The sequence below is a fragment of the Eriocheir sinensis genome, chromosome 14, assembly GCF_024679095.1.
Source record: "Eriocheir sinensis breed Jianghai 21 chromosome 14, ASM2467909v1, whole genome shotgun sequence".
Taxonomy (NCBI): Eukaryota; Metazoa; Arthropoda; class Malacostraca; order Decapoda; family Varunidae; genus Eriocheir; species Eriocheir sinensis.
In genome coordinates this window covers 3,683,434-3,711,347 of record NC_066522.1, presented here as the reverse complement: position 1 = coordinate 3,711,347, position 27,914 = coordinate 3,683,434, and the positions used below count along the sequence as shown (strand labels likewise).

The following is a 27,914-nucleotide window of genomic DNA, read 5'->3' as shown; positions in this document are numbered from 1 at the left end:
TCCAATGCCTAAATGTCGCATTTTGTTATGACAGTCATTTATTATCAATGTAGTTAACCTGTGCTCCTTAGTGAGTAACACAGGGTGATGTATGTCAAACTTGAAGTATTGACACTTACTTATCCTGCCTTTGGACCTTATAATGCCTCTTTCATCTAGAAATAAGTTGAGGTTAGATATCAGAGGAGGAATATTTTTTTCATTTGCATTATTTGGATTGTTCAAGAAATTCAGTTCATTCTGGAAACACTCAGTTTGAGCCACCTTTACCCAATACTCTAAGGCTTTCTTTTTAGGATCACAATCCTTTATTTTATTTAGAAATTTATATAGGTAAGCTGTGCACCTCAACAAGCCCTCAAAGGAAGAGTATTTATTTATATTTATTACTCCTGTATTTACTTTAGGCGGTTGAGAGGTACAAGCAGTGCACATTTTGCCCTTTTGAGAAGGCGCTATGGTCAACAAAGGGTATTGAGGCCACAGTTGGTAATCATTAGTAAGACACTGGGTCCCTCCAGCCAAAACTTCATTTTATCTAAATATTTGCTACAAGACAACCCTTTGGTTAGCATATCTGCTGGGTTCTCTTCAGTGTACATAGTTGTATGCTACAGGTAACTTGAATTTCTTACTTATTTCAGTCTTCAGGCCATCAGCTTCTAACACTATTTTTCAAGAATTTGGATTTTACTTTAGTATCCTTAGAAGCCAATTTAGCACCACCTGAGCATCCACACAGATATTTATAAATTGAATTTGGATGTGTTGATAAGCCTCTAAAATTGTAGGTAAGCATTTGAAAGCTAATATCACACCCATGACCTCTAAAGTGGGGATGCTGTTTTCATTTCTCTTATTTAATGGAGCTACCTTAGACTTAGAGTGTACTAAGGATTTCAGAGGCTGTGCGGCCTCGTTTTTTGGGAATAATATCGTAACGAACAATCGTATCGGTACGAGATTTTGCGACAGTGTATTTCACACACTGCCTTAATTTTGAAGGGTATCGCCAACCGCCACAAGTAGAGAATAAAGGCACTTGTCCCTATACCAAGAGGGTAAAGTCATCAGTGTCAGGCAAAGATACGAACACAACTACCAGAGGCTCCGCACACATTTTGCCTCATCCCACCATCTCCCGCCACCTCCCTTCTCCCACAATATCTCTCTCTCTCTCTCTCTCTCTCTCTCTCTCTCTCTCTCTCTCTCTCTCTCTCTCTCATGTAGCTTCGTAACTATAATGAATGAAAGGCATGCATTAATTGTAGTATGCTATATACACTTTCTAATACTGATAGGCATCCTTTAAATAAAGTTGAGAGTAGGTAACGTGTTACTACATAGCCTAATTACCTCCGTAACTATTGGTAGCGTAGTGGTTTGGTGGTTTATGGTGTACGTTTCAGAGGGCTATTGTATAGCATGTACCTACTGATAAAAGTAATGGTGCTCTTATCGCCAAATTATAGTGGTGCTATTAATTTTATTGTCAGGAAGAGCTGAAAGTATGGTAACAGGAAGAATTGCGAAGGTATAAAATGTTTGAGGTAGTAACAATAAAACTTACCTATTCAAAGCAATCTTAAGGCTATTGCTGGCCTTCTCCTTGTTAAAAAGTTAACAAGTCGCTGACAAACGATTTCTGCAGCCATGGCGACAGTGCTGTATCTTAGTGGCCATTTTATCTTCTCTCTGGTACACTTGACTGGTGCCGAGTCAAAGTCAGGTGACGAAGAAAGGTAGCAAAAGGAAAACAACAAAAACAAACAAGAGAGAAACAAATACAAGAAGCAATCGTTCTACCATCAATCATGGTAGTCATCATTTACCACCTCACCCTACTCTCACATGTCATTACGCCCACGGCCCAGATGTGTATCACTATGCTCAAAATTAAAGTCCCAGTATCACATCAAGCATGCCTTAATTGAAAAAAAAAATCATTCTCAGTATGTATGTATCTTCCAGAGAGAGAGAGAGAGAGAAAGAGATTGAGGGAGAAGGAGGAGGCGGAGATGGAGGAAGAGGAACAAGGTGGGGAGCTCTGGTAGTTGTGTTCGTATCTTTGCCTGACACTGATGACTTTACCCTCTTGATATAGGGACAAGTGCCTTTATTCTCACTTTGTGGCGGTTGGCGATACCCTTCAAAATTAAGGCAGTGTGAAATACACTGTCGCGAAAATCTCACCGACACGATTGTTCGTTACGATATTATTCTAAAAACGAGGCCGACAGCCTCTGAAATCCTTAGTAGGTGTGTACTTTACCCTCTCCATCTAGAGTGTAGGCAAAGCCATATCACGCTTTCAAGGAACTGTCACAAAAAATATGTAGCCCAGATGTGTTTAGCTCGTTTAGAGCTTGTCTAGGAAATGACACTTCTGACAGCATCTCCAAGTCTCTACTTAATTTTTTCATCTCAGTACAGATCTCTTCAGGAAGGGGTTTGTCCCAGCCTCCTTCTAGTTTCCATATTTTTCTCATTAATAATTTTCCTCTTATGGTTACAGGTAGAGCCAAATTCAATGGATCAAATAGTTTGGAAGTTTGAGAAAGGACTTGTCTTTTTGTGTTTGCCTCTGGATTTATTTTGCATGGAGCTATGCTCAGGGAATCCTGCTGAACATTATATCTGTACCTTAGCACCTTTTCTTCTTCGCTGGAGTGTTCTACTAATCTTCCATCACTTTCCATCTGTTCTCTCAATTCAGTTGAATTGGAATTCCAAGATCTTAAGGTAAATCCACCTGCCTTCATTCTCTCATATGCCAGATTATATAATTCCTTCATTTCTTTAATTTCATTTCCTGTTACCAATAGATTATCTACATAAAAATTATTTGCCAATATTTTGCTTAATTTTTCATCAGGAAATGAGCTTGCATGATGTTTCATCACATAGTGCAAGATGAATGGGGAAGAGGTAAACCCAAACACTATGGTCTTGAACCTGTAGGTGACCAATTTGTTGCCTCTTTTCCAAAAGAAGCAAAACCTATTTTGATCTGCTTCATTTTTTAATTTAATCATCAAAAAGGCTTGTTTTACATCACTGAGCATGACTGATTTATTGGTGCAAAAATAGAAAAGTAACTGAAGAATGTTATTCATTAAATCTACATCTGGGTAGGCAGCCTCATTAAGAGAAGGTAATTCCTTCTTGGTTTTTAAAGAACAATTGAACACAGGTCTTATTTTAGTTGTTACTTGTTCTTCCATTTTGATGACAGGTCTATGAGGTATCCAAATCTTTTGATTATACTGAGAAGGTTTTACTTCAATTTCTTCTATTATGCTGTCAGCCAGCTGTTGGTCAAATACAGCTTGATACTTTTCTAGTATCCCCTTTCTTTTTAAGTGGTCCAGAGTTCGGTCCAGCACGTTAAGTGCAACAGAATGATTTGAAGGAACAGAATCTATTTAGTCTGAATACCATGGCAACTCAACATTATAATGACCCTCTTTGAAAGTAATACAATCTTCAAACTTCTTTTATTTGTTCGCTTTCTAGGGACACTAGGTCTTGATCAGTGGTTTTAATTCCTAAGGACTCGAGGCTAAAGAGATGTTCCAGTCCATTGTCCACTTCTATGTCCTCTAGAAGGTGTTCAAGTGGATTGAGATATGATTTTATAGGGTCCAAAATGGCATTAACCATTGTTTTAGTTTTGTTGCATAGGTTTTTCTCATCCTTTTTTGTTAAGAGATGCATAACAAATTGCTGTTCTGCTGGACTCAAAAAGTTAAATACATTTCCAATGGGAGCTACTTTGTTGTGCATAACTAAACATTTACCTCCTAATTTCTCGTGCCAGGACACTGATGACATAGACTGTAGAATGTCAATGCCTAGCAACATATCAACTTGGATAGTTTCAGGTTCTTGGCCTCATAGAAGTGTTCATCCAACAATTTTATGTTATTTTCCTTGAATTTGCAAATGACTGCGTTCATCCCTGGAACGTAAAAATTAATATCCAAGGTCTTGTCCACCAATAAGGGAGCAAAAGTGAATCAATCTTCTAATTTAATCCCTGTAGCCATTTGTTTGAAGCTTTTTGTTTCTGCACCAATGTAGGTTCCAACATCGCAATCTAGGGAAAACAATTTATTCACATCTGGGCAAAGGTCTTTGGCAGCGGTTTCCGAAATATATGATCTTTGGATTCCGGTATCAACAAGGCACCTATCCTTTCTAATCTTTCTGCCATTCTTTAAAGTTAAAGTCATTGTTGGCAGCAATTGGCAAGAGTCAAAACTTCTTTGTGCCAGGCACAAGCTTATATTTGTCTTAAGTTGAAGTTTAGCCTTATCTTTCTTGTCAGCCGAGGGACATAAGGGTGTAATATGTTCTTTTGACCGACAGACTCTGCATTGGTATCTAAGTTTACCCTGTTTGCCATAACAGTTGTTCTCATCGTGCCCCGAACCAGCACACCTGGAACACATAGATAATTCTTTTAGTCGGGCAATTTTGCCTTCCAGGTTGGTAAAGTTCATACATTGGCCCAAAGAATGCCCACCAGCCCCACATAACTTACAAGTTAATTCTGTGGAGAAGGATTTGTAATTCTGGAGTGTACCCTTTGGTTCTTGGTTTTCTCTGGCCTTCATTGGCAGTTTGTTTTCAACTGAGGAAGGCTTATTGTTGCCTTTATTAAAATTCTTAGGCTTTACAGAACAAGTTTTACTCAGAGTGGTGAGAACTGTGATAATTTTCAAAGATTTCAGTTATGGTGGGGTAATTCTTGGATAGACGATGAATGAATTCCCTTTTTACTGTTGCTGGCAGTTTGTCAAAGATGATACGGCTGATAAGGGAATGACCAGCTGAGTCTGGTTCCAGAAAGTTAAAGCCATGTGCCTTTAACTCGGCTAAATAGGCCCTTATCTCATTTATGAAAATCTTGGTGGAAGTATATTCAGGGTCAAACAAAGAGCTAAGGTAAGATTTCATTATATTCTTGTAAGCTTTATCAATAATGAATTCTTTGTCTAAAAATTCTTTCTCCAGCATTTGGATGGCTGTTTTGTAATTAGCATCCGTAATGGATAAATGTTTCACTACTGAGAGCATAATCTCTCAAATAGCCAATTAAATAGGCTAGTTTGGTAGCATCAGTCAGATGCTTTCTCGTCCCAATCACATTATTAAATTGGTTTAAAAAGGTATTAAAAGCAAACTTGTCCTTCTCCTTTCCCGAAAATGTTCCACAAGTCAATGGAGGAGGCTTACCTTCACTAAAATTCATCTGTGACATAAACTGCATAAGATTCTGTGAAGTAATATCACTTTGAGCACCTCTTGAATCCTGATCCTTATTTAACTCAACATACTGATCTAATTCTATTTCAATCTCTAGTGAGAAATTCATTTGATCTTCCAACTCTGAGGCATAGTAAGTTTCATCCTTACTTTCAAGGTCTGTTTGATCCATTACTTTATTTATTCTGTCATCATAGAGTCTCACTTGTACCATTTCAAATTATATTTTATTGGTCAAGCTCTTACTTAGGGAGGGTGTCAAGGAATCTGTTTGAGTTAATTCTTTCAATTGCTTAAGAAGGAGTGTTATTTTTCTTTTAAAGATTCCCCTGCTCCTTCTCAGAGTCTTAATTATCTCTTGGGGAACAGAGTCTTTATTTACTCCAAGGGTGGCTGCATCCTCAGGGTTTAGTTTTGAATCCATTGTAACAAATATAGAAGCTCAATATTGAAATAAACAATCTAAAAGGGTTTGATTAATAGGGGTGGTTTCAATTAAAAGGGCAATTATAAAAAAAAGACCCTTAACTGTACACGGAGGCAGTCCTGGACCAGCTAGTTGGCCCTCAATTGCCACTAGCTATTCAGCTGAATAATGCTTCGGGCATCCAAGGAACAACTATACTGCCGGTGTTCAAGGGCGTATTTCAGGCCACTCAAGATTGCATCCCTGTAGTACATACCTCACCAAACCAGTTCCTCGCAAGTGAACAACTGTGATACTGAGGGTGGTCGAGGAGGAAGGGTTGAAGTACCATCAAGCTACTCATAATACCCGATCTCTGAACCCGTTTGCTAGAACCAACTCGCGATCCCAACTCCCAAACCAAGACAGATCACGTATACGTAAGAATGACCAAACAGTAACACTTTCATCTTAACTTTATACTGCCTCAGGGGATGAACTAACAAGGCTGTACTCGTTGCTAAGTTCAACTGAATCTAGCAAAGAGCAGCTGATGTAGTTACTCACTTTCTTTTGAAAATATGTTGTGATACAGTGAATTTACCGTACCCAACGGTTACGTTTCTCGCAAGAGACTGAACTCGTCCAGGACAACTCCACAAAAAGAACACAAACCACTTACCACCAATACAGGGATGCAGGCTTCCCCGCAAGCGCCTCCCAGCGTTACAACGATAATCCTAACAGGCCTGATAGTAATACCTATTTGTAATCGCTGTAGGAGGGCACTTATCTTTAGAAGGGGGTTTCAAAAGAAGTGGTCTCTTGAAGTCTCGTCCTAGAGGAGTCCTGTAGTCCTCGAGACTAAGTATAAATCAGCACTGCTGCAAGTAAATGGTGGAGCCGCGAGCGCTGAGGTGTTGTCAGCTGTATTACCTGTATAGCTGTTGATGGAGTGAGTCGGAAACCAACCACGTGGGTCTGGAGGTATTTTGAATTTCCCTCGCCAGATGGAGTGGCTTTCGATCGGTTAAATTATCCTTGTTCTTTAATAATAATTGCGCAAGGGCAATTATTTATTGTTTAATGAAAGGAAACACTGAACTATTGTTATTCCTTTCATGGTAAATGTGTTTAGTTTTCAGGCAGTGAATAAGGTGATTCTGTCTCGGTCTGGGAGCCGATGAGCGAAGTATTTAAGTACCATCCAAGGCTCATTTGAGCTCAGCGATACTCTACGATACTCTTAGTTGGCTTGAACTCTCGGCCCGAGACTAGTTCCATAAGGGAAATAGTTAATTTGGCTAATCCCCTGGTTAACTGACCTAATTCCTAACATAAGAGAGGCTGCCCCTCCAGCAGGCCTCTCATGAGTGAACAGCGTCCCTCCCTCTGGCTTGGGACCCGAACCTCGACGGGCTAACACTCGATCGTCTGTCTAAGGGTAGGCGGTGGCTGAATGGATAGCAAGACGGCCCCGCGTTCAGGAGGACGCGAGTTCAATCCCCGACCGGTGCCACCAAGCTGGGACTTTTCAGCCTCCGCCGAGTGGCTTAAAACTACCCACATGCTGTCCAGAAGACCACCTATCAACCCGGACTCTAGATTCTAGGATTAAAGATGAGATCCGGGAGGGCAGCATGAGCCAATGCAAAATGGCGCCACTATAAACACTCGCCTGCACCAGAACGGGCTGGGCCGACCATCAGGACCCACCGGGAAGAAGCCTTGGACCGACCATCAGGATCCACCGGGAAGAAGCCTACCGGCGCAATAGGCCACAACGTAAAAAAAAAAAAAAAAAAAAAGCAGCCGCCTCTTTCAGGACGGTAAATCTCTTTTCCCTAATCTTTGCTCCAATGTCCTTGTCAGCCACGTTGGTGAAGTGCTGCATGAGGATTGCCACGTTGGTGAAGTGCTCCATGAGGATTAACTCCCTCAGTTCCTTGAAGGTAACAGCACCTTCACTCAACAACCACTTGTCAAGCGTCTCTTTGAGGTACCACGCGCAAGCCACATAGGTGTCCATAGCTCTCTCGCGGGCCCCTCTGAACATAAACCTGTAGGCCTCAGGCTGGAGTTCAGAGGCCTTTAGGATAGCCGTCTTGAACTCGGCATAATCCTCCAGGTCATCTACCCCCATTCTGTCGTACGCCGACAGTGTTTTGCCCTTCAGCTTATTAGCCACGAGTCCCACCCATCTCTTCCAAGGCCACTCTAACTCCTGGGCGTTCTCAAACTTTACAAACCACTCACTCACTTTCTCCTCATCAAAATCCAGAACTAGCTTCAAACTCCTAATGAGGCGAGCTTCCGGAGTCTCTACCCGGGTCGCTGCTGGGTTTATATGAGTCTATCTCAAGCTCCAGGCGTGACTTCTCCAACTCGTACTGCCTCTGCCACTCCGTCTCTTCCTACTGCAACCTTCTCTCCTCCATCTCCTGTTGCAGCCTTCTCTCCTCTCTCCTCTCCTCCATCTCGAATTCCTCAACTCCAGCTGCAACTGAGCCTCCGGGGCCAACACTCCCAGACCCAACGGAGTAGAGTGAGCCCCACCATAGAGGCTAAAGGTGGGTGCAGTAGGATGGGTATTGGGCAGAGGGAGAAGTGGATCGAACAATTGAGGGCTGGATGGTCGGGATGGTTCAGGTGTGGGAGACACTCTGCGACTATTTTGGGAAGGTGTTCTCTCAATCACCTCCTCCAGTGGGGACTCAGGGCGAGGGCTACCTGGGGCACTCGGTACCATAGGCGGATCCAGGGGGGGGGCCACGGGGCCATGGCCCCCCCCAAACGCTCTGAGAGTATGTTTTGGCCCCCCCCAAAGAAATTCGTTACAGATACTGTACCCTCTCTCAATCAAATCATATATGTTATCATGTAGAACTCGATAGCTGCATCTGCATCGCCATAAAACAAAAAACAAATCCACCCTCTCAATGCAAAAGCGAAAAGCGAATCGGAAATTGAGCGCTGAGAAGAAGGCCTCTGAAAACAATGCAAAAAATCCATGCTTATCCGACTCTGACTTAGTCCGTCGTCGATGAACGTTATTCGTCGATGAAAAAAATGCAAGGCTTGCTCGGTACAGGAGTCGCCATAGTGAAAGTTGACAATAATACTGATAATACACAAAAATTAGGTAACTGATAGCACTGACGACAATAGAACAACTCAAGTATCATAGACAAGATCGCCACTGTTACAACTAGCGAAAGGGGCCTGCTCGGAACCAACTACCTGTTCGGTCCGCCGACTCCAATCTCAGCAACAGACAGCACAGCCGCAGCTGTGACCTATGCCCTTAATGCCTTAGTCCAAACTCTCTAGAGGAGACAAGATAATTCTCTCTCTCTTGTGTGCAGCGCGGGCAAGTGCTGGACCGCCTGCTTACGAGTGGGGCGAGAAGCCTCGCTCATCTCGTACGATACTTGAAGGAGTCAATTAACACTACTCCAACCCTACTCCACGCCAAACGCTCTTCACCCAGGTTATTTGGAGAATACCGCACACTACGTAAGATGGACTTCCACCCACTTTTCCAGACAAGTAGGGCAGGGGAAAAATTTGCCTGGAAGGGGCAACCGGACTCTCCCCACTACCCTCCTCTTAAATGTAAAGAACGTGGGTGTGTATTGTGTGTGCATGTTATCTAGCAGGCCGAGAACTGATGCCACCCTCCACTTATGAGTCTACCCCTTTTCTCCGAGCGCTAACGCATTACACAATACTAGCTACCCAACAATAACCCTGAACGGGCAGCCTCCACCTCAAACTCTCGCGAAGCGAACTGACACTCATGAGAGCAGTGGCGGCTCGTCAATAGGGACTGTGAGACTGCAGCCACCCCAGTGGATTTCTTGGATTCACGAAAATAATGTTAATTTATTTATGTTTGACTATCATTCACATGAAACACCCAATCTCATATATATAAAAAAAAAAAAAATGCAAAACAATGAAGAAGTACGTAAATTATTTTAATGATAAGCGCGGAGAGAGGAGGAGATAGAGAGAGAGAGAGAGAGAGAAAGGGGGCGCGCGCGGTGTGTGGTGTGTGGTGTGGGACTGCCTCCAGTCTTGTCTCAGCTGTTGTTGTGGGGAGGTATGTGTTCTTTCTTCGCTTTTATTTTTTATATTTTTTTCAATTTTTTTTGATGATTTTAAAATATTATTATTAGTGATATTGATAAGCTCAATTTATTCAATTTACATAATATAAAGATATAAAAAATCGTATAAACATTATTTTTTAGTATTTTTTTTTCTACACCAAATAGCTAAGCCGCCTGCACTGAGGAAGTCAGCATTTAGCAGTAAGATATAGGCCTAATAATTAAATAAATTATAAATAATCTATATAATCTATGTCAATGGTATGTTAAACAATATAAATAAAACATAAAAAATTTTTTATCTGAATGATGTGTGAGAGCCCCTCCCCCCCCCCCCACCGCCACGAGTCTGATGAGAGTGTCCTCAGAAAACTGCCAATAACATCTAAACTAACACTGGAAAAGTGGCACAGTAACCCTCCAGAATAAATAACCTATTTTAAGGAACAGATGGCAACCCTAAAATTTCTCTGACCTGTCATGACTGACAGCCACTGCCCACTGCTGGTGAAGGCAAGAGGAAGTGGGGAGAAATGTTACGACGCGTATTTTACACATATTTCAGGACGACCTTTGACAAACATAATTTTACGTCATCAAGCCGCCCTCTGCCAAGAGGAGCCTCCACATGAGATAGTATCTCATGTGGACATGCGTGACAGGTGACGTGGCCTTAACCAGACGAGTAGAAAAGTGCTGAAAATACGCGGAGTGTCGTGCTGCACAACCGCCCGGTGTGGCAACTTAGAAGCAACTGGTGGTGGAGCGACTAAGTGTATCTCAGAGATACACTTAGTCGCTCCACCACCAGTTGCTTCTAAGTTGCCACACCGGGCGGTTGTGCAGCACGATACTCCGCGTATTTTCAGCACTTTTCTACTCGTCTGGTTAAGGCCACGTCACCTGTCACGCAGGTACAGTGCCTTCTACCCATAATCCTAGTAGCGGGTAGAGCCTCGCAAATGGCTTTATTACGCAGTGTTTGAGGCTTACACACGTGACCACGGCAGTTGTGTTTTTGTGTTCCGGCAGGTGTGCAGTCATGTCGGCCTCAGGGGAAGACTCAACCGAACCCCATGGGTCGCCTAGTATTCCAAGGACCAGCAGGTCTTCACGGGCGGGTGCTACCAGGTCCAACCCACATACCGTGAGCCGGGACTCCAGCGCGTCTTCCTCGTTGGCCATGCGGTCGGGAGTAAACAGACCATCTCGGCCCCACTCGCCGGCCTCGGCCCCTGCTGCCCCATGGAACATGGTGTTGAAGGCCTTGTCGGAGTTGAGAGGTGAAGTGGACAAATTGAAGGCGGAAAGGCAGGTTTCCACCCCCGGGCCTGCTATGGTGAACTTTGGAGCAGGTACTTCGACGGGTGCGCCCCGCACTGCTTCACCCGCCTCATTCGCGGGTTTCCACGACTCCGGCAGCGAGGAGGGTGAAATTGGGGGGCATGCGCCTGGCAGTAGCGCCTTAATGCAGGGGGTTAAGACCTTTGGCCCTCATAAGTTAGTTTCTGAGGAGATCGATCCACAAGTGGCCGAGATGGTGAGCTTCATGTTTGACAACAGTATGCGGGACGAGGATTATAAGGACATCTGTGAGGATGACATCACCAAGAGGCCTAGCAACTGTCACGCACTCACTCCTGTGGAGTGCAACCCGCAGATTCTAGAAGCGCTCAGAACCGACGCAAAGAAGGCAGACTGGCGGTTAAAGGACATCAACAAGGACATTCTTCAAGCGGCGACTATCATCACCAAATCTCTTTTGGCTCTGGATAAAGTGGCGCAAGATGAAGAGCACTCTGTGGTGGCACACGAAATGGGCATGATCAACGGTGCCCTGGCCTTGCTAGGCAATGCGAACCACAAGAACAACCTGGAGCAACGTTTTGTGATGAAGCGGGAGATCAACAAAAAGTACTCGCACCTCTGTTCAGACAAGGTGCCAATGACCCGATTCTTGTTTGGGGATGACGTCTCACAGTCAGCTAAGCACATTGAAGAGTCAGAGAAACTGAAGCACAAAATCACAGCCACGAAATCACCCACTACGTGGCGATACGCCGGTTCACACATACCAGGAAAAGAAAATTTTATGGCGGACATTGCACCTCATATAGTCAACGACAGGCATGAATGGAAGCTGAATGAACTCATTTTCCAAGACCTATGTCATGTTTTCGGCACCCCTTCCATTGATCTGTTTGCATCTAGACTTAACAAACAAGTGGCCTATTTCTGTCCATGGAAGCCAGACCCAGAGGCAGCTTACTTTGATGCTTTTTCAATTAAATGGACGATATTTGACCTGTTACATTTTTCCCCCATTCTCTTTAATCACTAGGTGCCTGCAAAAGATGCGTGCAGAAAGGGCCAAGGGGTGGATGGTTGTACCCTTGTGGCCGTCGCAGCTATGGATGGGCATGATACTCAGGATGTTGGTCGATCACCCCCGCATAATTATGAGGAGGAAGGACGTACTGACGCACCCTTCCTCAGTGGAGATGCACCCAATAATGAAGCACAGCGACTTATGGCATGCCTACTGTCCGGGAGACACTCCGAGAACGGGGCATATCTGCAGAGGGTGCAGACATCATCCTGGCCTCCTGGAAACCCGGGACAGCGAAACAATACAGGCCATACATCAGAAGATGGATGCAATTTTGTGATAGGTGGGACATCAATCCCCTTGATCCCACTGTATCCAACATCATCAACTTTTTGACGGAAACTTTCCACAGGAGAGTGGGGTATGAATGCCTCAACACGGCCAGGGGTGCCCTCTCTTCCATCGGCATTGTGGTGAATGGCTGTAGAGCAGGGAACCACCCGCTGGTTAACAGATTCATGAGAGGGGTGTTCAATCTAAGACCAACTAAACCCAGGTACACAGAAACCTGGGATGTTACACCAGTACTACAGGAACTTAGATCTATGTATCCATTACATAACTTGTCCCTCAAAGAACTAACCCTGAAGCTTGTGATGTTGATGGCACTTACACAAGCGGCGAGAGTCCAGACTTTACACTTGTTGGTCCTAACAGGCATTAGCACAGGGGATGATTACATTTCTGTTCAGTTGGGGGGAAACATTAAACAATGCAGACCTAACTATAACATTCAAAGAGTGAAGTTTCAGGCTTATTCTAAAGATGCCAGCTTGTGTGTATGTAAAACTTTGCTAACCTACATTGAACAGACAGAGGAACTCAGACAGATCACCAAACACAAGGTGGATAACCTACTCATCAGCTTTATCAAACCACACAAACCTGTCTCAAAAGACACCATCGCATGTTGGATCAAGAACATGCTTCACATGTCAGGGGTAGACACCGCCAAATTCACAGCTGGCAGTGTTCAACCAGCCGCAGCATCGAAGGCCAAGGCTATGGCTGTCCCAGTAACGTGTATTATGGCAAAAGCGGGGTGGTCAAGAGAAACCACTTTTGCAAAATATGACAAGCATATTATTGCCGAATCAGACCCATTCCAGGAAGCCGTATTAGAATGAGTTGGGTATCTTACTACAACATGTGGGTGGACTTTATGGGTTACGAATAGGGCTCAGGCAACTGATTAAATGTTATTTTGTATTTTGTGAACATTTACATTACCATGTCTGGGTATCAAAGTGTGGTGCACAGCTAAGGCACATGGTTTATTCTTATTTATACACTAAGTTTACACAGCAGTAGATCAGCATTTCACAATGGATGAGCAGTTGTTCAGATTAGCTGGGTGCTCATAACATGTTCTTGTCAAATGAATTATACAGGTCAAAGGGAAATTTTGTCATACTTATGTGCACGTGTATGTACAGGTAACTCTCGATTTACGCGAGTATTGCGTTCTTGGAGAGGTCGCGTAAATCAAAAACAATGTAAATCAAACAAGAGGTAGGTTTCTGTCGAAAAATAAATACCGTATTTTTCAGCGTATAGCGCACACCTTTTTCTCAAAAAAATGCCTGAAAGTTTAGCCCTGCGCCTTGTACGCCGAATGTACAAATTTTTAATGATTTTTTTCTTCTTTGGGATGTTTTTAAGGGTCTGTTTTTTGTCTTATTCAATAACAACGGCAAACTTTCCTTTATCATTGTATATAATCCTTCATAGTCCGTAGCTGTCTTATAAGGCTCCTTTCAGACGACGCGGGCGATACCCCGCGATAGCGGCGCGCTGCACCCGCTTAACTAATAACTTTTGTTTTTATGTAACCTTTCATAGCGGGCGCGGCGCCGCGCGCGGGCGCCCGCGCGCCGAGGCGAATGCGCGGCGCAGCGTGGGTTGCCCCCGCGCGGGCCTCCTGCGCCTCCTAGTTGCTACAGGGCTAAAGCGTCTAATGCTAAACATAATCGGGGTCCGCACCCGCCGGGCCGCCTCCATCCGGAGAACTCATTCAATAGTCTCATTAGTTCATGCTTGTTCAACGTGATGTCCCCTTGTCCCCTAATATTTAATAAATATTGATACATATTGATTGATAGAGCAGAGCAGTTGCAGAAGAGAAGAGAGACCAGCTCTGTCGCAAATGCAATAGGGAAGGAGGGAGATCGATCACGGTCCAACCGATTAGTGCAGAACACAAACTGGTGAGTGAGAGATGACGAGGCCCGTGGGTGTGGTTTTTCACCCGCGCGTCTGAAAAGGTACGCGGAAGCGGTGCGGAAGCGCAATGCGGGACGCCGGCGCAATCTCAAGCCCCGTCGCCTAATATGTTACCATAGAATACAGGGCGATCTAATAACTACTATACAAAATTGAAATCGATGGAGGATTGCCCATGCCTTGGTGTTATTCCGTTTTTTCCGTCGGGCGCCATTTGTATGATCTTGATCTTGATGTCACAGGTGGCTTGATTGTATGACTAAAGAGCAGTACAAGCTACATAAAAAATCATATTGGAAAAAAATATCCATGTGTTCATTATTAATTATTAATATTAGTGAGAATAATGGGGTATATATGATATCAGAAACTGTACATCATGAGTCTTGTACGAGGAGATATTTCGCGCATTACCAGCCAGGCCGCCATTTGCATTGTTTACAAACCACACAACCACACCCATACAACAAACAGCTGCATGCCGCGTGTCACCAGAAACGTGTGAATTGTGTCTTGCCTAGTTCTCTGTCATAACCTACGAGTGATGGTGGGAATAATATGCTTATTCACTTCATTCAGTGGAGAGAGAGAGAGAGAGAGAGAGAGAGAGAGAGAGAGAGAGAGAGAGAGAGAGAGAGAGAGAGAGAGAGAGAGAGAGAATATCCATATCATCGAGATATCCACTCAGGCACTCAGTCTCAGCCTCACTCGTGTGAGGAAGAAATGAGGGACACCATGAGTGGCTAGCTAGTATTGGTACCGGTACCGAGCAGTCTGGTACCGGTACTGTACCATATAGCTAGTACCGTTAGTACCAACTGCCCACCCCTATTGCTGAGTAGCGTGGCAGCGTGGGTACTGTATTGTTGTTCAAGTGGGGCGCGAGAAGAACTGAGCTCTGCTGTGTGGCCGCGGCGCTATGTGAGTCCAGTTGCGTGAGACATCTGGTGGCCACTCCATAAAATATCGCGTATAAGTGGAAAAAACGTGTAAATAATTTTTTTTTTTTTGGATTTTGGACCCCGCGTTATTCCAAAAACACGTAAACCAAACTCGCGTAAATCGAGAGTTACCTGTATATGAACATATCAGTAGATCAACGGTGTCCACTAATATTTTACTGACCCAAATTCATAACTAATATCAGATACGACACCCACATGACTTCAAAGCCTCATGTGGAGGCTCCTCTCGGCAGAGGGCGGCTTGATGACGTAAAATTGAACAAGTAGACGAGACTTACCTTGTGTCAGTTGAAGTATGCTTGTAATTTTACGAAGCAAGCCGCCTCTGCTAGAGGGGAGCCTTCACATGCCCTACACTCCCTCCCATGCTTGCATGATTAGGACTCATTCACCATCCTATACGGTTATGCTTATCTTACGGCATGTGGGTGGTCGTTTATTTCGAAGTCTGGTGGTGGCGCTACGAAGTGTGTCTCATGTGAAGGCTCCCCTCTAGCAGAGGCGGCCTGCTTCGTAAAATTACAAGCATACTTCAACTGACACAAGGTAAGTCTCGTCTACTTGTTCAATTTTATGGTCAGTTTTTTGGGGTTAAAAAAAAGAAGAAAAAAAAAAAAGCACTCACTACAGTTTTAAAATACTGATTTTTATCTGCTTAACCATTCAGACAGGCAAATATGGAACAAATGGCAGTCCATATTTTAAGGAAAGGGTGGCAAGTTTGCAACCCTAAGGAATCATCTGGCAATATATGGCCATTTTGAACGACCCCCCCCATTCTTGAGGTTGTTTTACACCTCCCTCCCATAATCCACCAGAGCGCTCTACCTTGTCCATATGATTGGATGAACCAACACTATTTCTCATTTTGTCACTCATCAAGGATGACTCGCGTTAATTCAGTCACAGTTACGGGATCTGCAGTTCATTATGAGCACTTCAGTAGCTACTGTACTTAGCGTCATTGCATGCAACAGAGTTTTTTAAAACGTCCTTTATCTCTACAAAATATTGACAAATGGCATCGTTTCGTTTTCTTGTTTCTAACGATGATGATGATGTTTTCATACTGGGAAGTTCTTACTTATCCTACAGTGATGCTTTAAAATGATCTGTGGTGCAACAGTAGCACTACAGTAACCTCGTGAACTTAATATCCACCCCTACCTGGCAGGGTTACCCATAGGAAGCTCAAGAAATATTCATCGTCATAGGCCTATGGGGGTGCGGCCAGCGAGACAGTGGCCGTACCCAGCCCTGCCGCGGCTTGTGCAGAACCCCTGATTTTCACCAAGAATTGGGGGGAATTCTTTAAAATCTGACATGCCAGAACATGAAATGCAAGGATTTCGCAAGATTTGGGGTTAATTCCTGCTCGGTCAAAGGTAATTCTTAACTGCTAGATGACTGCTCTAGTCTCAGTCCGCGTTGTAAACTCGTAGAAATGGCATCAGTGCGCTCGTGTCATGTTTTCAGAGTTCTTTATGCTTAAACAATGTCTCCTATAAAGATGGTTAAAAGGAATGGTGCTGCAAAAAAGAAAACAGGAACGGTGGATACAATCCTTGCAACAGGAACTGGGAGCGAGCCTCGGCAGCTTGTGTGCCCTCCTGGATGTGACTGACTCCCGTTCTCCCTCCATCTCGGATGATACATCAGGTTAGCTTTACGTTGGTGGTCGAAGATAGTTCCAGTGCTTCGAGAATAGGGAAACTGTGGCTGCTAAACCCCGGGGCGAAGCCTACACCTCGAGTGTAGTTAGCGATTGCAGGAGTCTCCATAACAACCATAACACATTGATTTGTTTTTTATATTATTCATCATTGCTGTTTGTTAGTAAAAAAAAAAAAAAAAAAAAAAAAAAAAATTGTAAAAAATAACATGTAATTGATTTTTTATATAAATATTTTTTTTGAGATATGGGACATATTAATGGGATTTACATTAATTTCAGTGGAGAAATTCGTTTTGGTTTATGAGTGTTTTGACGTGCGAGCAAAATTCCAGAACCAATTAGACTCGTAAACCGAGGCTTGACTGTATATGTATTTATATACAGTCAAGCCTTGGTTTATGAGTCAAGTACAGTATGCGTCAAAATATAAGGCGCGGGAGTACCAACTTCGGTCACTGGTATGAGAACCCATTTTTCCTTCATATTTTCCCTGCCGCGCTTCATATGACGTTGTTAGTTATCATTCATCAGGCACGACAACCAGCTGGCTCGACTACCATATATCACTAGTTGCCAAGTGCCTGTCAGTCATTTTTTTTTAACCTTTAAAGATCCGCGCTCCACTAGGTGCTCGCTGCTTTTTTCACCGATTTGGTGGACGCTCTGAGTGATTCCTTCCCAGGCCAGGATGTTACGAAGGCAGACTACTAAGGAAGATGTTAGAGCAGTCATTGCTCTCTTCAACAAGGGCCACAGCATGAAAGAAATCTCAACAGAAACAGGGGTTTGCCTCCGTAGTGTACAGCGCCTTACCCAGCAGTTCCATGACACAGGATGCAAGTCACTGCCGGCTGCCAAATCCAAGACTGGTAGACACAAAATGATAAACCCAAGGACCATCAACGTTATCAAGAGACAAGTTGACACCCACCCCTCAATAACAGCAAAGGCAGTGAAGGAAACGAACAGCAACTCGCTAGGGCAAGTACCTCTGAGAACAGTGCAGCGTTGCATCCATGACGACATCGGGCGCCGCAGGTTTCGTGCGCGAAGAAAACCAGACCTCAAAAAGAGACACAAGAAGCTGAGAGTTAACTTTTGCAAGGCATATCAACACTGGGACCAGGAGAGGCGGCAGCTTGTTTTGTGGAATGACGAAGCAGTGTTCACGGTGACAGGTTGTGGTGGAGGGGGAGTGTACCGCCGCCCGGGCAGTGACACGTTGCTGCCCCAGTACATTGTCCCCACTTCCAGGCACCCACCATCCATCATGGTGTGGGCCTGCTTCTCCTTCCATGGAGTGGGGGAGTTGGTAGTGCTACCTAAAGGTGTGAGAATGAACAAGGACAAGTACTTAGAACTTTTGTGCGACTATTTGCCCAGCTCATTTGAAAAATGCGCGGCAGATTTTTTTATGCTGGACAGAGCGCCATGCCACACTGCTTGTGATGTGAAACAGTGGCTACGTGACTGTCAAGTTTCGCTTTTTTGAGGACTGGCCAAGCAATAGTCCTGATCTAAACCCCATAGAAAACCTGTGGTCGATTATGACACGAAAAGTACGAGGAATGGACACTTGTGGCCACTGTCTTACTGGCTGTACCTCCATAGGCCTGTGGCGATGACCATTTCCTGAGCTTCCTTTAGGTAACCCTGCCAGGTGGGGGTGGACATAGAGTTCACGAGGTTACTGTTTTGTTACTGTTGCACCACAGACCATTTTAAAGCATCACTGTAGGATAAGTAAGAACTTCCCAGTATGAGAACATCATCGTTATCGTTAGAAACAAGAAAGTGATACGATGCCATTTGTCAATATTTTGTAGAGAAAAAGGACGTTTTAAGGAAGGTAAGTATAGAGAAGGTATCGTCATACAGGCGGGAGGAAATCACTCGTTGGCAACTCCTATAGCCTTCACGCTCGGCCCCGCCCCGTCCTCGTTGTCTGCCCAAACCGACGACTTCACACACCTCAATCTCGCCCTGTTTCCTGACCCCAACATTCATTTTTATGAAAAACTGAGACCACCATCATCTTCTTGAGAAAATTATGCATCACACTAGCATAAATTTGTAACAATAATGTAAAATTACACATACGAAAATCAGAGTTAAGTGAACTATGGAGTAAACATGTTCTTGCACTTATTTCTCTTCAACTCCTTAGTACTCAGCTGGTTTTCGCCCCATCACTTTTATAAGCCCAGATCCTGAATCTGCATGCTTTTCTGCTTCTGATGGTGTGTGGTACGTCCCGAGGTAAAAACAGGGCAAGTGCTTTGTTTACGTCGTGGATGTGGATACGGGCAACCGACCTTGGCCGTGTGTGACGCATACCCGGAAAAGTTGGATTTGCTGGTTGCCCTAGCTGCCGCCAACGCGGTGGGAAGAAAAAAGCCCAGTGTGACACCAGGTTACGGACAACCGACAACTCGCTCCAGGATGGGCGCACAGGCGTTGCCAGTAGCCGCAACGGTTAGAGGAAAACGGTCAATGTGACACTGCCTTAACCCTTTCAATACGTGATGCAGACATTGGCGTCACAGTATGGAAAGGGTTAAGAGGAAATGGAAGAGAATTAATCCTCTTAAGGCAGCGAGGCCGCTGACTGGGTGAGCGCCAGCAATGACGTCATCAGACTCCCAGTGAATCAGAAACGTGTTTTCAGAGCTCAGCCAATCATAAGGCTTCCCCTGTGGCTTTTAAACGACCCGTTCTCTCTTCCTGTTTTCTTCCTTTTTCCAAGGTATACGTATTTTGAGATAACAAGGGAGTAAAGGAGGAAAAAAAGTGAGCTCTGGGGGGCAGCATGAGCCACTTATAATGGCGCCACTACATACAGATGCCTACGCCATGACGGGCTCAGGGCCGACCATCAGGTCCAAATGGATAGTCTACTGGCGCCATAGCCCACATTTAAAAAAAAAAAAAAAAAAAGTTTCGCGATCCTCGAGTTTAGTGCTATACCTTGGGAACGAAGAGAGCGCGAAACTCGAGAGAGTACTGTGTGTATATATATATATATATATATATATATATATATATATATATATATATATATATATATATATATATATATATATATATATATACAGGTAACTCGATTTACGCGAATATTGTGTCCTTGAAGAGGTCGCGTAAATCAAAAACAATGTAAATCAAACATGAAGTAAGTTTCTATCGAAAAATAAATATTCACTTCATTCAGTGGAGAGAGAGAGAGAGAGAGAGAGAGAGAGAATATCCATATCACCGAGATATCCACTCAGGCACTCAGTCTCAGCCTCACTCGTGTGAGGAAGAAATTAGGGACACCATGAGCGACTGGCTAGTATTGGTACCGGTACCGAGCAATCTAGTACCGGTACCGTACCATATAGCTGGTACCGTTAGTACCGGTTCTGGTACCGGTACCTGCCCACCCCTATTGTCGAGTAGCGTGGCAGTGTGGGTACTGTATTGTTGTTCAAGTGGCGCGCGGGAAGAACTGAGCTTAGCTGTGTAGCCGCAGCGCCGTGTGAGTCCAGTTGCGTGAGACATCTGGTGGCCACTCCAAAAAATATCACGTATAAGTGAAAAAACATGTAAATTAAACATTTATTTGGATTTTGGACCCCGCGTTATTTCAAAAACGCGTAAAAATTTCAATGTAAATTTTTTTATAATTTTTATTTGTACTTACGTAAGTGAAGGCTGGTGAGGGGTAACGTAGAAGAGGAGGGAAGAAGGGTGGGGAGGAGGAGGGAGGTTATTCGTCGGAGGACGAGTCACCGTCTGGTAACTCATCTCCTGGTGTGATTCCTGTGAACCCACTAGTGGAGGGCTGTGGCTCACTAACACTTGCACTCTCACTAGATTCCTTTTTCAACAAGAATCTGTCTAATGTGATCTGCCTTTGCCTTTTTTTCAAAATGTCTCTGAAATGCTGCATCAAATTTTCGTCAAACTGGTTTATGTTTCTATGTATGGCAGCAATATCAGGGTGGCACCTCTCCAAAAAGTTTCCCAACTCTGTCCACTGCCGCAAATATTTCTTGATCTCTGCAGTGGAGACTCTTTCCTTGCTGTTCCCATCCTCCTCCCCTGAAGACAGCTCCTCAGTTACCTCCTGCAGCTGTTCCTGGTGAAGTTGACGCAGCTCGTCAGTGGTGAGGTCTTCAGAGTGTGCTTGCACCAGCTCCTCCACATCATCACCGTCCACCTCAATGCCTATGGCCCTCCCCAGAGACACAATGTCCTCCACCACAGCAGACTCCTGGACTGAAGGCTCGAATCCCTCAAAATCCTTGGCTGTCACACAGGTCGGCCACAGATTTTTCCAGGCAGACTGCAAGGACCTCACAGAAACTTGACCCCAGGTTTTATCTATAAGCCTTAGGCAGTGGAGGATATTGAAGTGATTCTTCCAAAACTCCCTCAGAGTGAGCTCTGTTTCAGAAGTCACCTCAAAGCACCTCTCAAAAAGTGCTTTTGTGTACAGCTTCTTAAAGCTGGCGGTGACATTCTGGTCCATGGGTTGGATCAGTGGCGTGGTGATGGGGGGGGAGGAACATCACTTCGATGAATTTATACCCCTTACCCAATTCTTCTTCCACGCCTGGAGGGTGTGTAGGGGCATTGTCCATCAACAGGAGGGCCTTGAGTGGTAGATTCTTCTCTATTAGGTAGGTCTTCACTGTAGGTGCAAACACCTCCACAAACCACTCCGTGAAGAACTGCCTGGTTGTCCAGGCTTTCTTGTTTGCCCTCCACATCATACTGAGTTTGCTCTTTTGCACACCATTCTTCTTGAATGGTCTGGGGTTTTCCGAATGGTACATCAACAGCAGTTTAATTTTGCAGTCGCCGTTAGCATTGGCGCACAGAAGCAGGGTTAGCCTGTCTTTCATGGGCTTGTGTCCTGGCAAACACTTCTCTTCCTTTGTTATATAGGTCCTGTTTGGTAGTTTTTTCCAAAACAGGCCTGTCTCATCACAATTAAAGACCTGTTGTGGGCTTAAGTGCTCCTTATCCACAAATTTCTTAAATTCAGGCACAAACTTCTCGGCGGCAACTTTGTCAGCACTTGAGGCCTCGCCGTGCCTCACAACAGAATGAATTCCAGTTCTCTTCTTGAAATTCCCAAACCACCCCTAACTAGCTTTAAAATCTTCACTGGAGTCAGAGGTAGTATCACAAATAAGATCACCATGGAGCCGCCTAGCCTTCGCACAAATTATGCCCTCTGACATAGAATCACCAACCATCTGCCTTTCGTTTATCCACACCATCAACAATCTTTCCATTTCTTCCACTGCCGCAGGTCGCTTAAGTTGCTTTTTCACACCCATCGCCACATCAGCTCCCTTAATGGCCTCCTTGTTCTTCAGTATGGTGGCTACTGTAGATTTCGCCATACAATACTCAGCTGCAAGATCGGTGATTCCTGCTCCTTTCTCGTATTTATCAATGATCTCCTTTTTCCGTTCAATGGTCGTCACTACATTCTTCCTTTTAGGCTTATTTTCACCACTAATAAGCCTCTTTGGTGCCATTGTAAGTTTCTAAATGAAAAACCACAGACAGAACGCAGGAGAATGTTTTTGTTCTCACGACCGCGGCGGGACAACTGGCGGCGGCGGGGAGGAAGAGGCCAGGAGCCTTTGTTTACAACCACGTGTGCGGACGTTCGAGTACCAGATATTTTTTGGAGTACCAAGTCAAACTTTTGTGTTCGAGTATAAAAAAGTTCGACTTCCAAGACGTTCGAGTATTGAGTCTTGACTGTATATATGTATGTAAAACCACAACTTAAAGACAGTACTCATCCTAGTTTTAAGTTCCATCACACAAGCATGAAAAAACAAATTACAAGAGTACAAGGAAATGTGACATGCTGACAAGGGTGCCTTGTGAAGGCAGGGTAGAAGTTGGCCACTAAAAGCAATACTAATGGTAACCCTAAAGGTGATGCTAGTTCCCAACAATCCAGTATTTTGTTTTGTGTAGCTCCACAACCTTCAGACAAAAAAAAATCTGTCTCTTTGGTTATAAAATTGCCGCAGCACTAAGCAATTCTATACTTTGTAGTTTTGTATATAAAAAACAAATAACTAAACAGAATACAATAAAAAAGTACAGCATGTTAGCTTAATATAGATCATTCTTTTTCCAATATCTCCCCTCCTACGTACCAGTCAGGGCCAGGAACATTCCTAGCCGTCCTCCAAGCCTGGGCAAGAAGTGGGAGCCACCAACATCAGGAAAGAGGCCGATCCCTGTTTCTGGCATGGCAAAAACAGTACGCTCCGTGGCCACCCGGTATTGTCCATGCACTGAGAGACCCACACCACCACCCATGGTAATGCCTGAAAGCACCAAGAACATAATGATCATTGATATAAATACTTATCCCTTTTTATGAAGAGCCATGACATATCTTCATTCCTCATTCCTTTGTGGTGTTTCACAAGACAAGCATTTTTGCAATTTCACCTATCAACCTTGCCACATATTTTGAAACTCAATTGTATTTACATCTAACCAGGTGGTTACAAAGTTTGTTCATTCATCCCTAGTTAACCCTTAAACAACAGGTATTATTTTTATGGAATGTTCTTGAAACAATGTAAAAAAAGAGCTTATCATTTTTCTTTATTTATATTGTATGGAGCATTTTAACACACTGAGCACAGTCATGTAATCTGAATTATGATATTTCATGTAGTAGTATAATGGTATGGAAGGTGAGATGAGGGAAAAAGCATTGAAGGGCAGATAATCATAGTCTTCTCGGGCTTGGCTGATGAGAGAGGGCTCCCTCAACCCCCCTCAGAAAGCATGGGATTGGCTTTGGGTGGGTGTGGCTTGGCCAATGAAAAGGCATAAGAAAAGAAGTCATTTTTCCTACCCTGGCTACCTAATTCCTATTTCCACTGCCTGGTCAAACTCTTTCGTCTCTGCCTATCAACATCTATCTTTCCTTCCTGCTGGAAGTATGCCTTTGTACAGCCTGTGCCTAAGAAGGGTGACCACTCCAATCCCTCAAACTACCGCCCAATAGCTTTACTCTCATGTCTATCTAAAGCTTTTGAATCAGTCCTTAACCGGAAGATTCAAAAGCACCTTTCCACTTCTAATCTTCTATCTGATCGCCAGTATGGATTCCGCAAGGGGCGTTCTACTGGCGATCTTCTTGCTCTCTTAACTGACTCTTGGTCATCCTCTCTTAGCAGTTTCGGTGAAACTTTCTCTGTTGTGCTAGACATATCAAAAGCCTTCGATAGAGTCTGGCACCAGTCTTTGCTTTCTAAACTGCCCTCTTTCGGATTCTATCCCTCTCTCTGTTCCTTTATATCCAGTTTCCTTTCCGGCCGTTATATCTCTGCAGTGGTAGACGGTCACTGCTCTTCCCCTAAACCTATCAACAGTGGCGTTCCACAGGGCTCTGTCCTATCACCCACTCTCTTCCTGTTATTCATCAATGATCTTCTTTCCATAACAAACTGTCCTGTCCATTAAATGCACGACGACTCCACTCTGCATTATTCAACTTCTTTCAGTAGAAGACCATCAAAACAGGAAGTACACAACTCCAGACTGGAGGCTGCAGAACGCTTAACCTCAGACCTTGCTATCATTTCCGATTGGGGCAGAAGGAACCTTGTGTCCTTCAATGCCTCAAAAACTCAATTTCTCCACCTATCAACTCAACACAATCTTCCAAACACCTATCCCCTATTCTTCGACAACACTCAGCTGTCACCTTCTTCAACACTAAACATCCTCGGTCTATCCTTAACTCAAAATCTAAACTGGAAACTTCATATCTCCTCTCTCGCTAAATCAGCTTCCTCGAGGTTGGGCGTTCTGTATCGTCTCCGCCAGTTCTTCTCCCCCGCGCAGTTGCTATCCATATACAAGGGCCTTGTCCGCCCTTGTATGGAGTATGCATCTCACGTGTGGGGAGGCTCCACCCACACAGCTCTTCTGGATAGAGTAGAGGCTAAGGCTCTTCGTCTCATCAGCTCTCCTCCTCCTACTGATAGTCTTCTATCTCTTAAATTCCACCGCGATGTTGCCTCTCTTTCTATCTTCTATCGATATTTCCACGCTGACTGCTCTTCTGAACTTGCTAACTGCATGCCTCCCCCCGTCCCGCAGCCCCGCTGCACACGACTTTCTACTCATGCTCATCCCTATACTGTCCAAACCCCTTATGCAAGAGTTAACCAACATCTTCACTCTTTCATCCCTCACGCTGGTAAACTCTGGAACAATTTTCCTTCATCTGTATTTCCTCCTGCCTACGACTTGAACTCTTTCAAGAGGAGGGTATCAGGACACCTCTCCTCCCGAATTTGACCTTGCTTTTGGCCACCTCTTCTGGTTCTTTTATGGGAGCAGCGAATAGCGGGCTTTCTTTTTTTATTATTGTTTTTTTGTGCCCTTGAGCTGCCTCCTTTGTTGTAAAAAAATAAATAAGTAAAATAAAAAATTGTGGTTTCCCTGCTCTCTCTCTCTCTCTCTCTCTCTCTCTCTCTCTCTCTCTCTCTCTCTCTCTCTCTCTCTCTCGGCTGTGTCCCTCCACCCCGCCCATGTAAGTAGACGGCAAGCAACACAACAAACGTGAAACTGTGAACCCGCATGTAACACCACCTTTATTACTAAACCTCAAGATAACATATAAGTCCTAAGTTTCAATGCACGTAGCCAAAGAAACAAGTTTTATGAATTGAGATGTCTTGTTTCAACAGAAAATTTTGACGTAATTGCTATAACCGAAACATTTATCGACACCACAAATATTGATTTAAGTTCAGAATACAACACAGATGGCTACAGACACTTCAACAAAGATCGTGTTAACCATTGAGGTGGTGGTGTCACGCATTACGTCAAAAGCTATTTGCAACCCACTGACAGAACACCAAGAGACAGTAACGTTTAAGCGTGCGAATAAACATTGTAAAAATTAATCTAAATATATTTGTCATCTTCAGGCCTCCAGGGCAATCACTCAAAGATGATGTTGAAATGTACAGTCTGTTAAGACAGTCACTTAATAACAGCAACTCATTGATATTAGGAGACTTTAATCTCCCTTATACTGACTGGGCGACACTGTCGAGTTCAAAAGGTGAATCACATAGAATGATCGAATTTTTAGAGGATAATTACCTAAGCCAAATGGTTACTGAACCAACTCAAGAAAATAACATACTAGACCTTGTTATAGCGACCCAAGATAACCTAGTAAGTAATGTTACGGTAGGAGAACATATCGGTTCTTGCGATCATAAATTAGTCTGCATCAACATTAGACCTCAAACAACAGTGACTGAATATAAAGTAAAGGTGCCCAATTTCAAAAGTGCAAATTTCATAGAAACCCAACAAAAACTAACAGAAATACAACTATCACATGATGGCAACATAGAGGAAGCCTCGCTAAACTTTAAAAATCATTTACTCACTCAGCAGAACACATTTGTCCCATTGTGCAAGATGCGAAGTAACACTAATAAAAGTCCACCTTGGTTTAATAGCGAAATTAAACATTCAGTTAAGGAGAGAAGATTGTCTTACAGGCTAAAGAGCAAAGCACGCCCGAAAACATTAGACTTTATCATAAAGCCAGGCGGCAAGTAAAAAGATTAATATGTCAGGCAAAGTGTAGATATGAAGAAAACATTGCAACCAACTGTAAAAATAATCCAAAACCCTTCTTCAGTTATATAAATAACAGGAAGGCGATCAGAAGTGGAATTGGACCCTTAACAAACAGTGACAGTGAACTAGTGACTGACAGCCACCACGTTGCAAACTTATTAAACAATTACTTTTCCTCGGTGTTTAATACTAGCAGTCTTTCCACCAACAAAGGCGATATAAGTAAAGTACTGAGAATTAGCCAGCAGGATAGAACTCGCAGTAATGGATTTAAATTAGAAAAGTATAGATTTAGGAGAGATATAGGCAAGCATTGGTTTAGTAATAGGGTGGTGGGGGAATGGAATAGACTTAGCAATCACATAGTTAGTGCAGGGACAATAGCTTGTTTTAAGAGTAGACTGGATAGCTACATGGACGAGGACGACAGGTGGCAGTGAGGTGTGGGTGCAGTAAGGTGACAGGGTACTGGTGCGTGCCTAGTACCGCCGGTATAACGAGGATCAAGCCTCTACCTGTAACCCCTGTAACTACACCTTACCCATCGTGAGTAGTGGGGGGGATTCTGGAGCTGCCCTGTGTAGGCCACCCGGCCTCCTGCAGTTTCCCTATGTTCTCATGTTCTTATGTTCTTATGTCACCCTAACAACTATGAAGCTCACTTGATAGGAATATATGAAAACAGAGGATCGAAGCTGAAGGCAACACACATATAATCTTATGGGGAAGGAGAAAGGGAGGAAGAGTGAGAAAGTGAGAGATAAGACTAAAGATAAGAGGGTGTGAGAAAGGAGGAAACAAGGGAAATGAGTAGAGGAAATGGGACGGGAAAAGAAGAGAGAGGTAGGGAGGGTCAGATAAAGGTGAGGAAAGAGGGGAGAGAAAGGTGGGAGGGAAAGAGTGGGAGGGAAAGAAATTAAAAGAGAGAGGTAGGGAGGGTCAGGTAAAGGTGAGGAAAGAGGGGGAGAGAAAGGGTGTGAGTGGGAGGGAAAGAAATTAAAAGAGAGAGGTAGGGAAGGTCAGGTAGAGGTGAGGAAAGAGGGGGAGAGAAAGGGTGTGAGTGGGAGGGAAAGAGATTAAAAGAGAGAGGTAGGGAGGGTCAGGTAAGGTGAGGAAAGAGGGGAGAGAAAAGGTGTGAGTGGGAGGGAAAGAGATTAAAATAGAGAGGTAGGGTGAGTCAGGTGAAAGTGAGGAAAGGGGGGGAGAGAATGGGTGTGAG

At 44.0% G+C, this 27,914-nt stretch overlaps 2 protein-coding genes across 14 annotated transcripts in view; one reads left to right on the top strand and one right to left on the bottom strand.

Annotated features, from left to right (window-relative positions):
- LOC126998341 (3-hydroxyisobutyryl-CoA hydrolase, mitochondrial-like) overlaps window positions 1–27,914 on the bottom strand; it is a 155,924-nt gene that overhangs the window by 78,271 nt on the left and 49,739 nt on the right. For all 13 annotated transcript variants that reach the window (XR_007752782.1, XR_007752784.1, XR_007752783.1 and 10 more), the window contains exon 4: window positions 23,218–23,391. Coding sequence is in view for 9 of the 13 variants with exons in the window: in XM_050859840.1 (XP_050715797.1) it covers window positions 23,218–23,391 (174 nt within the window). In the remaining 4 variants the exon portion in view is untranslated. The remainder of the gene's footprint in view (window positions 1–23,217; window positions 23,392–27,914) is intronic.
- On the top strand, window positions 12,204–13,553 carry LOC126998343 (uncharacterized). The gene has a single exon (XM_050859850.1). The coding sequence runs from the start codon at window positions 12,328–12,330 to the stop codon at window positions 13,306–13,308; it is 981 nt and encodes a 326-aa protein (XP_050715807.1). The 5' UTR covers window positions 12,204–12,327; the 3' UTR covers window positions 13,309–13,553.